Source organism: Onychostruthus taczanowskii, unplaced genomic scaffold (genome assembly GCF_017590055.1).
Source record: "Onychostruthus taczanowskii isolate IOZ18803 unplaced genomic scaffold, ASM1759005v1 scaffold138, whole genome shotgun sequence".
Classification (NCBI taxonomy): Eukaryota; Metazoa; Chordata; class Aves; order Passeriformes; family Passeridae; genus Onychostruthus; species Onychostruthus taczanowskii.
In genome coordinates this window covers 1,042,947-1,056,753 of record NW_024498551.1, presented here as the reverse complement: position 1 = coordinate 1,056,753, position 13,807 = coordinate 1,042,947, and the positions used below count along the sequence as shown (strand labels likewise).

Sequence of the window (13,807 nt, the reverse complement as noted above, 5' to 3'; positions counted from 1 at the left end):
CCAGGGGCTGCTCACTGAGGCTGGGGCTCTGGCCCCACATGGCGTGAGAGGAGATGCAATGAGTGGCTGGTGCTCCCAGGAGCAGAGGAGAGAGATGAGCGTGTCCCCATGGATCAGGTTTCACGCTCCTTTGCTCTCTCCCTCGGCAGCTGGGATTTTCCTCTCAGAGATGATGCCTCCCTAGCCTCTTACCTTGGTCACAGGCAGCCAGAGTCACCCCATCCCGGCTGCATCCTGCTCTCTCAGGCCTGCAGAGCACAGTGTAGGATGAAATGACACCAGATGGAACCAGCCCGGTCCTGTGGAAGTATTTATTGGTTTGCAGGGGCTGCCTGAGCCCAGTACCCAGCTCTCCGGCCCTGGGACTGGCCATTCCCCATGCTATTTGGAGGTGGGGGTGCCCTGGCCAAGCTGCAGCAGGGAGTTGGTGGTGTAGTTCTGGAAGAGGGGCTGCAGGAACATGCCAATGGTGCCAAAGACACAGACGAAGACGAAGATCCATAGGAAGAGGCGGTCGATGACCATGGCCACGTACTTCCAGTCCTCGCTCACCTGCACGGGGCCAGGAAAAATGCTGGGTCAGGCTGGGGCCTTGGGTATTGCCTGACACTGCCCCAGCTGGGGATTTGGCATATCTCAGAGCCTCGAATCTGCTCCCTCAGCACTGCAGCTCCTGGGGCTGCCTGCCAGCCTGCTGTGGGCCTCATGGGGCTCACTCCCCCTGCTGTCACCCACACTGCTGAGCCCAAGAAACATTTTCCCAGTGAGCAGAGCTGGGAGGGGACTCTGCAGAATCTGCAGCCTGACTGCCATGCAGGGCCAGGCCTCCTGGGAGCCTCCTCTGTTTCCAAAGCAGCTGCTTCAGCATGGGACTGCAGTGGTGGGTCAGGGATCAGTGCTGGTCCTCACTGGGCATGGGGCTAGGCAGGGATCCCCTTGGTGCTTGTGCACATCACTTCCTGTGGTGCAGCCGTGAGCCAAAACACACTCTGCACCCTGCAGCTCTGCCCGCACCCCCCAGCACCTGAGCACTGCCCCCTCCCACGTGCACACCGCCCACCTCGACTTACGCTCTGATCGTCGTCCTCGCTGCGCATGTGGTCGGCGATGAAGCGCACGCCGTCCACCGCCTCCTCCAGCCCACAGCTGCAGCCCGCTGCGGGGCCCGGCGCCTGCCCCTGCCGCTCCCGGTAGCCGTTGAGCCCCTCGGCCTTGGCAGCGCCAGGGTTGGCGTAGCAGGTGCAGGTGTGGGCACCGGCCTGCACGAAGAGAGTGGCGGCAGCAGCGCGTTCCTGCGTGTGCCGGCGCTGGCGCAGGCGCTGGCGGGCGCAGCTCTGCCGCGGCTGCTTCATGAAGAGCAGCGCCGGGAGCTTGTGGAGGAAGAGGGTGCGGACCCAGGGCGGCATGGTGTGCGTGGTGGGCGAGCGGTGGTGCACATTGAGGACACAGACGCTGGTGACGATGGAGAAGGTCACCAGCACCATGGTGAACATTAGATACTTGCCCACCAGTGGCACGTCCAGTGAGGTGGGTGGCACGATCTTGGAGATGAGCAGGAGGAAGACGGTGAGGGCGAGCAGGACAGAGATGCAGAGTGTCATCTTCTCGCCACAGTCAGATGGGAGATAAAACACAAGGATGGCCAGGGAGGTAATGAGGATGCAGGGGATGATGAGGTTGATGGTGTAGAAGAGCGGCTTACGCCGAATGATGAAGTCATACGTGATGTCCACGTAGGTGGAGTCATCGGGGTTCTCGTTGCGCCGCCCCGGCAGCGCCACGATGTCCCACTCGCCGCTGGGTGTGAAGTCATCCAGGCTGGCCACCTCGCTCTTCAGCACCAGGTCAATCTCGGTGCGGTCGTAGGTCCAGGAACGGAACTTCATGGTGCAGTTCTGCTGGTCAAAGGGGAAGTGCTTCACCTCGATCTTGCACGCGCTCTTGTAGATGGCAGGTGGCAGCCAGAAGATGCTGCCATCGTAGGAGATCACCGCGTTGGAGTAAAAGGAAACCTCGTACATCCCATCGGCGCTGGGGTGAAGAGAGCTGCTGTCAGTCCTGCTGTTGTCAGCCCCAGCAGTACAACAACATGGCCCCCTGCCCTGGGTGGGGCTGGGGAACACATAGCCCCCCCTAAAAATGACCTACTTGTTGTAGAGCACCACATCAGGCAGCCAGATGTGCTTGGAGGGCAAGCGGACCTTCTTCATGTTGTCAAAGTCCTCAGGCTTCCACGTGAGGCGATAGTCCTCCCACTCCTGAGGACAGGTGGGATCAGCCGAGCCCAGCCCAGCCACAGGGCGGGGGCCTGGGGCAAGGGGGTGGTTCAGGACAGGGGGGACACAGGCTTTATGGGGGGCTCTAAAAGGGCAGGGTAGACATTAGGGTCCCACACAGGATGTATGGGATAGGGATGGGTCTCAAGGCAGGGGCTGAGAAATCCTGAGGCAGGGTGGACATAGGGTTCTCAGGGCCACATAAGAGTCCAGGGTGCCCACCTGGGTCAGCCAGACATTCGTGGTCATGATCTGCTCCCGCTCATGCTGCAGAGAGAGAAGGGCCAGTCACCCAGGGTGCTGGGAGGGTTTGGGGCCCCCTCGCTTGCCCAGGGGGTTGGGGAGCAGAGTCCTGGCCAACTCACCACGCTGATGAGCTGCGCCAGCGACACCATCAGCTGCACGGTCACCAGCTCCGAGCCATTGGTCGCCGGCCGGATCAGCTTGTTGTAGCGTGCAGGGTCCAGCAGGTACTCAACCAGCCGCTCCTCCGTGTCTGTGCCCAGGCTCCCTGGGGCACGGCCGAGCCTGAGCCCCATGGCGGCAGGCAGGGCCCCCCACGAGGGTCCGGGGCCCCCCCGGGACAGAGCCTGTACCCGGTCTGGGGCTCTGTGCCTGGCAGCCCAAGAGCAGGAACGATGGGGCGCATGCTGGTGGGGTGTGGGTGTCACAGCCGGGCACGGAGCGGGGAGGGCCGGGGGCGAACGGGCGGGCTCAGGGGCTCCGTGAGTGGGGGCGAGCGGCTGGACAGCGCTGGGGGTTCCTCTCCGCCCTCCCCGCCATTCCTGCCCGTTCGTGACACCCCCTCCCCGTTCCTGTCGGTTCCTGCCCACCCCGGGCACCGCCTCGGGGAGCCCGAGCCCGCGGCGGCCGCACAGCCCCGGGGCGCTCGGGGAGCGCCGGTGGCACCGGCACCGCGGAACGGCCGGTACCGGCCCCACTCCGGACCCGTCCTGTGCAACAGGCGCAGCCCCCGGGCCCGGCCCGGTCCGGTCCGGTCCCCTCCCCGCCTGTGCCGGTGCCATCCCCCACAGCCCCGGCACTTACGTCTGAGGGCAGCGAGAAGGCAGAGGACGCGGAGCAGCGCCATGGGGGCGGCCCGGCGCCGCCACCGGCACCCGGCGCTGTCCGCGGTTCTGGCCGGGCGCTGTCCGAGGTGCTCGCCGTCAGCGGCCCCGGGGCCGCCCCCGCCTCCGCCCCGCCGCGGCCCGGGGACACGGCGGCGGGGTCTGAGCTCCCCCGGCCCGCCGCTCCACCGGGGCACCTGCACGGCCAGCGGGGCGGCGGAGCCCCGGGCCGGGATCTGAACGGGAGGGCGGGAGAGTTGGCGGGTGGAAGCCGGGAGCGGAGCCCCGCGGCCGCCGCCGTACGCCCGTAGGGGGTCTCGGAGCCGGCACTGCCGGGCCTTGCGGAGCCCCGTCCCCGCCGGGCCTTGCGGAGCCCTGTCCCCGCCGGGCTCGGCCGTGCCCGGTGCCCCCCGTGACCCCCGGTGACCCCCCCGGCAGGGGCGGGGGTCCCCCCCCCCCCCCGGCAGGGGCGGGGCCCCCCGCCGGCCCCGCCCTCTTCCCCGGGGCTTACTGAGCGTCACTTCCCGTATGTCGCGAGACGCTTCCGGCGGGGCCGCCCCGCCCGTTCCGGCGACGGCACTTCCGGGAGCGGGGCCGTCCCGCCGCCATCTTGGGCGGGCTCCGGGGCTGCGGCGGCGGCGGCGGCGGAGCGGGTCCCTCCATGGGAAGATGCAGCGGGCGGGGCCGGAGGAGGCGGCGAGGGCGCAGGCGGCGGCGGGGGGACCCGGGCGGAGCGGGGCCGAGGTGGCGGCGGCCCCCGCCGGGCGGCTCCTGAGGCGGGAGCTGCGGCTGCTCGAGTCCATCTTTCACCGCGGCCACGAGCGGTTCCGCATCGGCAGCGCCTGCCCGGACGAGATCAGCTGCGAGTTCGTCCCGGGGGCCGGGGCCCGCGCCGGCGCCTCTGCCTCCCGGGGGCCGCCGCCGGGACCCGTCCGTATTCACTGCAACATCACGGTGAGGCCCGGGGGGCGGCGGGCCCGGGCTCTGCGGGGCACCGCGAGGCGGCCCCGGGACCGAGCGGCTGCTCCTTCGCGGGGACGGGGCTGTCGCCGTTGGGGCCCGGGGTGAGCCGGGCCTGTGCCCCAACGTCCCTGCGCTGGCTGCGGCGGGCGGCTGCCCCCGTCCCCCCGCGGGAGCGCCCCGCCGGCCGCGCGAGCTCCTCGGGGCCGCGGCTCACGCAGAGAACGGCCGGGGCGCAGTGCCCGGCGGCGCTCCCGCCGCCCCGGTGTGCGAGAGCAGGCCGTTCCCCGTGGTGTTTGGAACCCCCAGCCCTGTCCCGCTGCTCGTGCCCAGGCGTGGAGCCCCTGAGGCCGCCCTCGTTCTCCCTGCTTCCCCCGGGTTTGTTTCGGAGGGTTTCCCGGCGGGCCCTGATCTCCCCGGAGAGGAGACACCTGCGGATTCAGCGTCACCCTGCTCTGGTTCATCCGCACCGGTGTTTTAGGGATCCCGGTGCTGGATGGCTCGGTGCCGGTGTGCTGATGCCCTCTTTGGTCACGAGTTCCAGCTGGTTTGTGTCTCCAGACGAGGAGGGCTAGCAGAGCTTGGACAGCCCCATGTGTAGATTCTCAATGGGACTAATGACCAGGATTTTCTGGAGGGGCATGTTGGGAGTGTTGCCAGAGGCCTTGTCCTGGATTAAAGGTACCTGCTTGGCCTCTGCTCTGCGTGGGTGCTGCCAGGTTCACCTGTAACTGCTGGTGAGGGTAGTAGGCAGTGTGCAACGTGGGATGCCCTCAGTGTCCTGCCTCTACTGCCTTCCACCCCCAGTGGCCCCACGGGCAGAGGAGTGGCCAAAATGCCACTGTCCTCCCTCTGTGTTCAGCCCTGGGCCAGGGGGACACAGCCCAGAGCCAGCCCAGCAGGGTCCCAGTAGGGGTTTGTGTTGCCCTCAGCCCAGGTTTATGCTGCAGGGTGGATCAGTCACCTGTGGCCTGATCTCTGTGGTACAGAGGGATCTTCAGCCCCCACCCCGTCTGGCTCACTGCTCTGTGCTCCACAGCGGCCTCCATGCCACCAACACCCCCTTTCCCCTGTGCAGGAGTCTTATCCAGCTGTTCCCCCAATCTGGTCTGTGGAGTCAGATGATCCCAACCTGGCAGCTATCCTGGAGAGGCTGGTGGAAGTCAGGAAAGGAAACACCTTGGTGAGATGTGCTCTGCTGCCTGGGGGAGGGGAGCCTGGCAACTTTTGGAGGGTAACTCCCTGCTTACATGTCCCCAGCTGCCTGAAGTGGGGATTGCCTCTGGTCTCATAAACGTTCCAGATGTTTGGGATGAACTTCTCTGACATCATTTGATGCCGGGGTGGGATTTTGCACCCGTGTCTCCTGCTGCTTGTATCAGGAGGGAGCAGTGAGGCCTTTGCTGGCTGGCTGCAGGGCTGAGGCTCAGCTGGGCACGGGGCTCCCCACACTTCACTGACCTTCCGTTCTCTGGACAGCTTTTGCAGCACCTGAAGCGAATCATCTCTGACCTGTGCAAACTCTACAACCTCCCCCAACATCCAGATGTTGAAATGTTGGACCAGCCTCTGCCGGCAGAACAGGTAAGTGGCTCAGGAAGAGGCTCCCAGAGCTCAGAAAACAAGTCACAAGTTCCCTGATGTTTGCTCTGGAGGCTTCTGGGGGTTACCAGAAGAGGAACACAGTGGATGAGAGATTGGATTCCTGTCCTGGGTGATGCCAACATGCTCTGCTGGGCCTTGGTGCTGTTTCTTGTAAAGGCTCTCAGCTGCCCTTTGCTTTTAATTTGGTTCTGCTTGTTCATCCCTGTTTGACCTCACCTTGGAAGCATCTGGGAAGGCAGGAGAGCATTTTCCCAGGATGCTGACCACACAATCTCCATCCCTATCCTCTCCACAGAGCACCCAGGAAGAGGTGTCCTCTGAAGAGGAAGATGAAGAGATGCCAGAGGTAAGTGCCACCTTAGTGTGTGAGGATATGTGCCAGAGAGCTGAGCACAAGGAGAAAGGTGCTGCAGGGTGCAAGGGTACAGGGGTAGAAGCCTGGGAGAAGCTTGCAGCCACCAGACAGGGAAGTTTAGACCAAAGGCTGGATGCTTCTTCGCATTTTGATGCTGAGGATTCTGAGGCACAGCTGGGCTCTGTCTATTCACAAACCCCGGGAGAGCAGAGAGGCTGAGCATGGCCATGTAGCCGTGGCCTCCAGAGGCATGTGGATGAGCTGTGAGCAGAGCTGCTTGGACAGTATGTGCTGTTCTCTAAAGGCTGAAATTCCTGCGAGAGGGATGGATTTCTGGGTTGCTGTTGCTGGCAGGGAAATCTCTGTTGCATGGAACTCCCACAGAGAGGATGAGGTCAGGTGGCTGAGTGTGCAAGTGAGCTGATTGCCAGCAGTGGTGGAGGCAGCCACACTTCACTGCAAGCTGAGGGCACCTTGCTGCACAACCCACAGGCTCTGGTTGTTTGGTTTGCAGTTTAGAGATCTGTGGAAGTGGGTGGAATAATCTTGAATCTCCATGGTGACGTTTAGCAATGCCTCAGACACGAGAACAGCACGGGCACTGAGTCAGCAGTGCTGTGGAGCCTGGGGGCAGGTCACTGAGCAGCAGCACCCCAGCAGTTGGGGGGTTTTGGCAAAGTTAATTGCTTGCTAAATTAAGGTTGGGCTTTGCTAGCGTCCACAGGGAAAAGGGGGAGGGTTAAACTGGAACCAGCATAACCGTGTGAATCTGCAAATCTGCAGCTTTATGGCAAATCAGTGTGCACAAGGCCTCCACTCCTGTAGGCTGGAAAAATAAATCCCGAGGAGCTGAGCATTCCCCCTTGTGCTTTTTGCTAATGCCAGGCGTTGTGGAGGGAGAACGCTCATGTAGAGCAAAGGTTTTGTGCTGAGCAGTGGGATTTGTTCAGCTCTGTGGAGGAGTGGAGCAGCAGAACTGTGTCCTGGCACACAGATTCATTATGCAGGTTAATCTAATAGAGGGATTTTCTAGGAGGATCTATTTTCCTGTGTGAGTCTAAAAGTGTCCAAGCCCTTCCAAAAACACTGCTCAGTAGCCATGACTAGCCCAGAGAGGCCAGAGTAAACACTTGTTCAGAGGATTTAGTGCCAGTGCTGGAGCTGTGCATGCCCACAGCCATTTCCAGGCAGCTGAACCCTGTGTGCATGGGGACAGATTTCTGCAGTGGGCCCAGATGGCTGCAACTGTTTTTTCCCATCTGGGGCTTGCATTGCCACATGTTATTTTGGGAAACAGTGAGGGCCAAAGGCTCTTCTGGGGTCAGGTACTACACTTGGGGTGTTCTGAGCAGATCTAATGAGAGACCTGCTGTGAAATCCCCACTCTTTTTGAGGGAGTAACATCCCATGCAGCTGGATTTGGGTGCAGGGGTCTGTTCTTCTCCTGGTGCCAGTGACCTGTGTCCCTGTTAGGGTTTGGCTAGCCCAGGGGCCCAGGTGGCCTGGCAGCACTGTGGCACGGGGCTGTGCTTTGTTCCAGTCACCCAGCAGCGTGGCACAAGCTGCTGAAGCCACAGGTGTGCCAAGATCCAGGGTCATGGTTATGTGGGGCTTGCTGAGGAGTGAGAGATTAATGGGTCATTATAAACAGGCATGAGACATAACAAAAGACAATCCAGCAAACAAAGGGCTCATATGAGCCCAGCTGAGTGCCCAGACCTTGTGCCTTCCACTCTGTTTGTACCTCAGATCAGGAGCTGGGATTCACATGCTGAAAGAGTTGCACTAGGAATCCTTCCTGGGTCAGGGCAGCTCAGCACTCAGAGCAGGGAGGAGCAAAGGCACATCTCTTTGAGCTTTCCTCTTCCCTTCCCAGGACACTGAGGACTTGGACCACTATGAGATGAAAGAGGAAGAGCCGGCAGATGGGAGAAAGACGGAGGATGAAGGCATTGGGAAAGAAAACCTGGCCATTTTAGAGAAAATAAAAAAGAACCAGAGGCAAGATTACTTAAATGTACGTGTCGCCCAGTGGGCAGGTGGGCTGGGGAAGCAGAGGGACTCAAGGGCAAGAGTGATGGAGGCCCTTGCCAGCCCTCCAGCCCTAAATCAGAGGGGCTGTCCCCAGCCAAAGGTACAGCAGTACCAGTTCTCCAGGGCTGATGGGGCTGAAGCAGAGGAGTCTGTGAACTGCCTCTGCAGCTCAGGGAGGGCACTGGGTGACCCCAGGGACATTGGTGCCTCATGGGGCAGTCCTCCTGCAGCAAGATCTGGGGCTCCTTCTGCCACTGGAGCTGTGCCCTCACAGTCACCTGGGGCTGTGGAGGTGGACTGTGCTTGTGTACCCCTGGGCTAAGATTCTAGGACAGTGGAGAGGACACAGAGGTGTTTCTGTTGTGAGCTTTGCTGCCTGAGGTGACATATTTGGGAAGAAGGACTGGCTCAGAGGTGACAGGCAGGATACAGTCTGGTACAGAGGCTGGACCGAGTTATAGCTCAGGTGTTGGCCTCCTAGAGCAGTAGCCATGGTTGGGTGCAGCATAACAATACAACTTTCCCCTCGCTGTTCCTTGCAGGGTGCAGTGTCTGGGTCTGTGCAGGCCACTGACCGGCTAATGAAGGAGCTCAGGGATATTTACCGATCACCAAGTTTCAAGGGCGGTGAGTGCTGCCAGGAGCTCTGGGCAGGAGGATTCCTTCTCCCCCCGTGGGGTACCCAGTGGGCCTTGTGCTGCTCAGCTGAGGGGGAGGATCTACAGCATTGGATGGCTGTGGCTCTGTCAAGAGTGAACAAAACCACCTTACCCTCTCTCTTCCCTGCCATTGCTGGATGTACGTGAAGAGCATGCTGTGGGTTGGAGAGTCATGTGACTGTGAGGGGAATGGTGTTCCTACTCCTTTCCTGAGCCCAGGGACTCAGAGAAAGAGCCTGCTGCCCTCAGGACTGTCCTGGACAGGCACTGCTTTTCATGGAGGGACAGTGCCCAAATGAAGTTGTGCTGCAGGGCCCAGGGAGTTTGAAGTCTGGGTGATGGCTCAACCCCCTCTCAGTGTCCCCCCACAATGACCCCCTGTGTTCTCCTTGCAGGATACTATGCAGTTGAACTAGTGAATGACAGCCTGTACGATTGGAACGTCAAACTCCTGAAGTAGGTGGCCCAGCTTGGGATCATGCATTTTTGGTGGGTTTTGGTGATGGGACCAGGAAGTCCCTGTGAGCAGAGGGGACATGAGCATGGCAGGCGAGCACCAAGCAGACCTTGAGTTAGCATCTCTCAGGCAGCTGGCTTGCTGTCTCCACGACAAAAAGGAGATGATATCTCCAGGCAAGATGAGGTAATCGGAGGGCTCTGCAAGTCTCTGCTGTTCCTAGAGTCCGGAAAGAGGTGCAGCAGGCAAACCCTGAGCTTTCACACCCTCCAGACACCAGTGCTGCCTTTTCCTTGGGCCAGGCAGCCTTTATTTTTAAGCTGGCAGCATGGAAAAGGGGTGTGATGGTCTTCTCTGCAAACCAGAAGCAGAATGCTGGCAGCCCGTGCTGTCCACGGGGCTGCCCGGCTGTGCAGGTACGGCAGCTCCGGGCTGTGGTGGCAGCGAGCACGGCTGGCCTGAGGTGCACGGCCTTGCCTGACCCTCTGGGGTTTTCCTGTCACAGGGTTGACGAGGACAGCGCTTTGCACAACGATCTTCAAATCCTCAAAGAGAAAGAAGGAACAGATTTCATCCTCCTCAACTTCTCTTTTAAAGTAAGGCTCCCCTTCCCCGAGAGATGCCTGACCCGTTCTCCTCAGAGAACTCAATGGCTCTGCTTCCCTTCTCTCATTGCAGGATAACTTTCCTTTTGATCCACCATTTGTAAGGGTTGTATCCCCGGTGCTGTCAGGGGGGTGAGTAACTGTCTCTCTCTCTCTCCTCTGCAGTGCTGCTTCCTGCAGCAGTTTCACTGGGTTTATCCAGAGCTGTGCAGCCCCGTGACTTCCTTGTCATGGGTTTGCCATTGGGAAGCAGACAGCAATGATGGAGTTTTTAGCATATTTTTTCCATCAGAAATCTAATCAGAGAAGGTGTTTCACCTCTGGAGCAGTGGTTGGGTACGATCACATCTGTCTGTGTGGTAACTTTGTCTGATTCCTTCCCAGGTATGTTTTGGGTGGTGGTGCCATCTGCATGGAGCTGCTTACGAAACAGGTGGGTGCTGGTCCCTGGGGGAGCTGTTCTGCATACCACACTCGGTATTCCTGACAGCTCCTGCCCTACCACTGCCTGCCAGAGCTGGGGAAGGCTCTGGGGGCTCTGGGAGCACAGGTGGGTGGGTCTGGCCTCACTGTGTGTTTCGTCCCTAAGGGCTGGAGTAGTGCCTACTCCATCGAGTCGGTGATCATGCAGATCAGTGCAACGCTGGTGAAAGGGAAGGCACGAGTACAATTTGGAGCCAACAAGGTAGGGCCTGGGCAGTGTAGGAGAATGGGGGGTGGCAGATGGGGGCACAGCCAGGTCTGGCTGCACAGGGAAGGTGCATGGGATGGCTTCCCCAAGGTTCCTGCTGGACTGACGGTCTCCTTGCCTTCCCTTGCAGAACCAGTATAGCCTGACAAGAGCACAGCAGTCCTACAAGTCCCTGGTTCAGATCCATGAGAAGAATGGTAAGGACTGAGGGAGAGGGCCTGCATGTTCCCTTGCTTGTTTGAGCTCCCCAGACAAGCCACTCGAGTTTTATCCTGCCTTAGGTGCGGAGGTGACAGCAGCAGTGGCAGCTGCTGTAACATAGTGTGGCTGCAGAGTGCTGCTGTCCTCTCTGCTGCCCAGTGCTGGTCTCTGGTGGCTGTAACTAGAGGCAGCACCTCACTGATGGCTTGGACTCGATGGTCTGAGAGGTCTTTTTCAACCTGAATGATTCTGTGTTTGCCTGTGTGGTGTTGGGAAGTCAGCCAGAGGGAAAGCCTCCCAGTCATCAGGAATATGTGGCCCTTAAGAAGTGGGACTTGGCTGCTTTTGACAGCTTCTCCAGGTGCAGTTTCCTCCCTCACAGATCTCTCCTCATTCCAGGCTGGTATACACCACCCAAGGAGGATGGCTAGTGTGGATGCTGCAGGACCAATCTGAATATCTTCTGGATGCTCTACTTGGATCTTAGTGATGCCTCTTGGCTTTCTCCCAGGATGTAATAGCTCTGCCTGTTGCAGGACAATACTGGCTGTTCAAAACTCTAAATAACTGTTTAAGGAGTTGGACTGACCCAGAACACTTGCTGGGCCCATGCTAGCAGGCATTCTTATTAAAACAAACTCTTGAGCCTCTTGTATTGCTGGAAACTTTTGACTCTACTCCAGTCTAGAGCATCCTCCTTACCTATGCTATGGATTTAATTTATTTTCTTATTTCATGTACACTGCTTTTTTTTGTTACGGTGTATGATGGATGTGTATGGAAAATGTATCTTTGGAGAAAAATTACAGTTTGTTAATTTGAGAATGCTGGTCTAACTAATTTTTTCCAAGCTCCTGCTGGGTGGGTTGTGCCCTGCAAACCCTGCTGCAGCCCTGGTCCCAGGGTGAGGCAGTCGGTGGAGCTGTGGCGGGCCCAAGCCCTGCAGGAAGACTTGGTGCAATTGCCTTGGGAGAAGAAAAGCCCTTTTCTTTTTTGGCACAAAGGGAGCAGGGTTTCTGCCCCATCTTCCCTGGGCAAACCCAGCTTTTCTGTATAAACTGCAGACTTGCACCTCGAAGCACAGAGGGGGACATCTGTGAGGCTGTCCTCTCCTGCAGTGGAGGAAGGGTCTGTGGGTGTATCCCAGGGCTGCCAGCTCCCACCCCACACTTCTCCCTGTTCTCTTGCCAAGCAGTAAGATGAGCTGAGGCCTGAGCTTTGTCCTGTTTCTCTCCACTAGCCACGCATGGAGGCTGAGCCCCTTGTCCCCATCCCTGCTGTGCTGTGGCTGCAAGCTTCTGCAGGGAGTGGAGCATGGGCACTGCTCTGTCCTGCCCCTGCCCCCCTCCCTGGCCAGGACCCGTTCCAGCAGTGAACACCCCGTTCTATGGGGTTTTCTTTTACTCCCCTTAAGCTGTTGTTCCTGCTCGCCTTTGTACTCCAGCCCTCCGTGGATGGGGTTGCTGCAGTTGTGGCCTGTTTCCCTGAATCCCCACGGCCCTGTTTTGAGTCAGCTGGAAGGAGATTTGGCTGTTGGAGCTCCTCTAACTCGGGCCACGTCCTCGTCTGGAGGACAGAAGTGACGCACTAGTGTCAAAGATGGAACCATGCATATTAATTCACTGTGTTTGAATAAAAGTCATTAGAAAATCAAAGAGCCTCAGAACTCCATTATCTACTTCAGCAGCTGTTTCCCTGTCCTGCTCAGAGCCTTGGAATAAAAAGATGCTGTTAGGGATTACTCACAGCTGCAGGAGTGGCTCTGGCCTCATCTTTGGGACTATTTTGAGTGCTTTACTGAAGGACCAGAGGATTTGTGAAGCTGAGCAGCTCTGGCCTGTGTTCTCCAGCCCAGACCAGCACCTCCTGGGGTTCTGGGTCTTCTCCAACCCTGTTCCTGGTACCTGGGGCTGGAGGGGCAGAAGTAGCTGCACTCAGTTCCCACCTTTAGCTCAGGAACCTGCTAGGTAGCAGGTTAACTGAGTTTAAATAAGATTTAAAACACTTGTGGGGCTTTCTCTTCGGTGAAGTAAGGACTGCTATGCTGAGCCCAGTGGTGGGGTTGGGTTGGGATTGGGTATGTTGAGTTGGTTGGGAGAGCTCATGGCACACACTCCCAGGTGATGGTGGCTTTACAGGCTGGGAAGAGCAGAACTGAAGAGGGCCCTGCAGGACGCTCTGTCACTGGGATGCTGAGCTGACAAGCATCGAGGCTGAAAGTGAAGCAGGAGCAGGTGTCTCCCAGGCCATCTGCCAGTCCTGTCTGTTCACACCTGCCCAGCGAGGAGCCATCCCACTCTGAGCTGGGCTTGGCCTTCATTGCCCCCAGGCTGGCTCAGGGAAGCAGGTGTGCAGAGCCGCCTGCCACCACTGCCAAAGGCACTCTCGGGGCTGTGCTGGGAGTGGGAAGAAGTTGCTGGTGGGGAAGTAGAATTTTCCTAGGCCTCAAAAAGGCAAAGCTGAAGCCAGGCGAGATCCCACGGGCAGTTCGGGCACCAGCCTGCCAGCGGCATCGCACCGCTGCGAGGCACATCCTGCCCAGCCGCGCTCGCGAGGAAATTGCCATCACTTCCTACGGCGCTGCCAGCGCCCAGCACCTCCCTCTGTACCGAAGAGGAGCTCGTATTCTGCACAAACTCCCCTCCTGGAGCTATGGGAGCAATTTTGCCACAAATCCGTCTCCTCTTCCGTGCAGTTGCAAAGGGGGAGAGGTTGCTGTAAGGGCCCCCCGGCACTGCAGCCCGACAGAAGCCCAAACCACTGGGCTCTGCTGCGCTCTTCCAGCAAGGTGACAGCACGGCCAGACAGAGCTTGGCTGTGCGGTGTGAGGCACAGAGTGCCCCGGCTGCACGCAGCGCTGTGCCCCGCCGGGCTGTGCACCGGCTCCCTGTGAAGCC

At 59.5% G+C, this 13,807-nt stretch overlaps 2 protein-coding genes across 5 annotated transcripts; one reads left to right on the top strand and one right to left on the bottom strand.

The window, feature by feature from the left end:
* Window positions 1-280: 280 nt before the first annotated feature.
* CHRNB2 (cholinergic receptor nicotinic beta 2 subunit) lies at window positions 281-3,431 on the bottom strand. 2 transcript variants are annotated; one of them, XM_041397203.1, is made up of 6 exons: window positions 3,324-3,431; window positions 2,642-2,787; window positions 2,499-2,543; window positions 2,149-2,258; window positions 1,071-2,031; window positions 281-552 (listed from the first exon to the last, which is right to left on the bottom strand). In XM_041397203.1, exons 1-6 carry the CDS (start codon window positions 3,364-3,366, stop codon window positions 382-384), a joined length of 1,476 nt encoding a protein of 491 aa, XP_041253137.1. In that variant the 5' UTR covers window positions 3,367-3,431; the 3' UTR covers window positions 281-381. The 2 variants fall into 2 exon arrangements, with proteins under 2 accessions (XP_041253137.1, XP_041253136.1); XM_041397202.1 differs by having other exon boundaries at window positions 2,642-3,423.
* A 425-nt stretch (window positions 3,432-3,856) lies between these two features.
* UBE2Q1 (ubiquitin conjugating enzyme E2 Q1) lies at window positions 3,857-11,732 on the top strand. Of its 3 annotated transcripts, none has more exons than XM_041397204.1 (13): window positions 3,857-4,297; window positions 5,382-5,486; window positions 5,783-5,887; window positions 6,204-6,254; window positions 8,140-8,280; window positions 8,840-8,924; window positions 9,352-9,412; window positions 9,919-10,009; window positions 10,092-10,150; window positions 10,403-10,451; window positions 10,608-10,703; window positions 10,840-10,906; window positions 11,310-11,732. In XM_041397204.1, the coding sequence occupies exons 1-13, from the start codon at window positions 3,872-3,874 to the stop codon at window positions 11,339-11,341; spliced, it is 1,368 nt and encodes a 455-aa protein (XP_041253138.1). In that variant the 5' UTR covers window positions 3,857-3,871; the 3' UTR covers window positions 11,342-11,732. The 3 variants fall into 3 exon arrangements, 2 of the variants coding, with proteins under 2 accessions (XP_041253138.1, XP_041253139.1); XM_041397205.1 differs by having other exon boundaries at window positions 4,077-4,984; XR_005952114.1 differs by lacking the exons at window positions 10,403-10,451; window positions 10,608-10,703; window positions 10,840-10,906; window positions 11,310-11,732 and adding an exon at window positions 9,637-9,829 and having other exon boundaries at window positions 10,092-10,128.
* The last annotated feature ends 2,075 nt before the right edge of the window (window positions 11,733-13,807 follow it).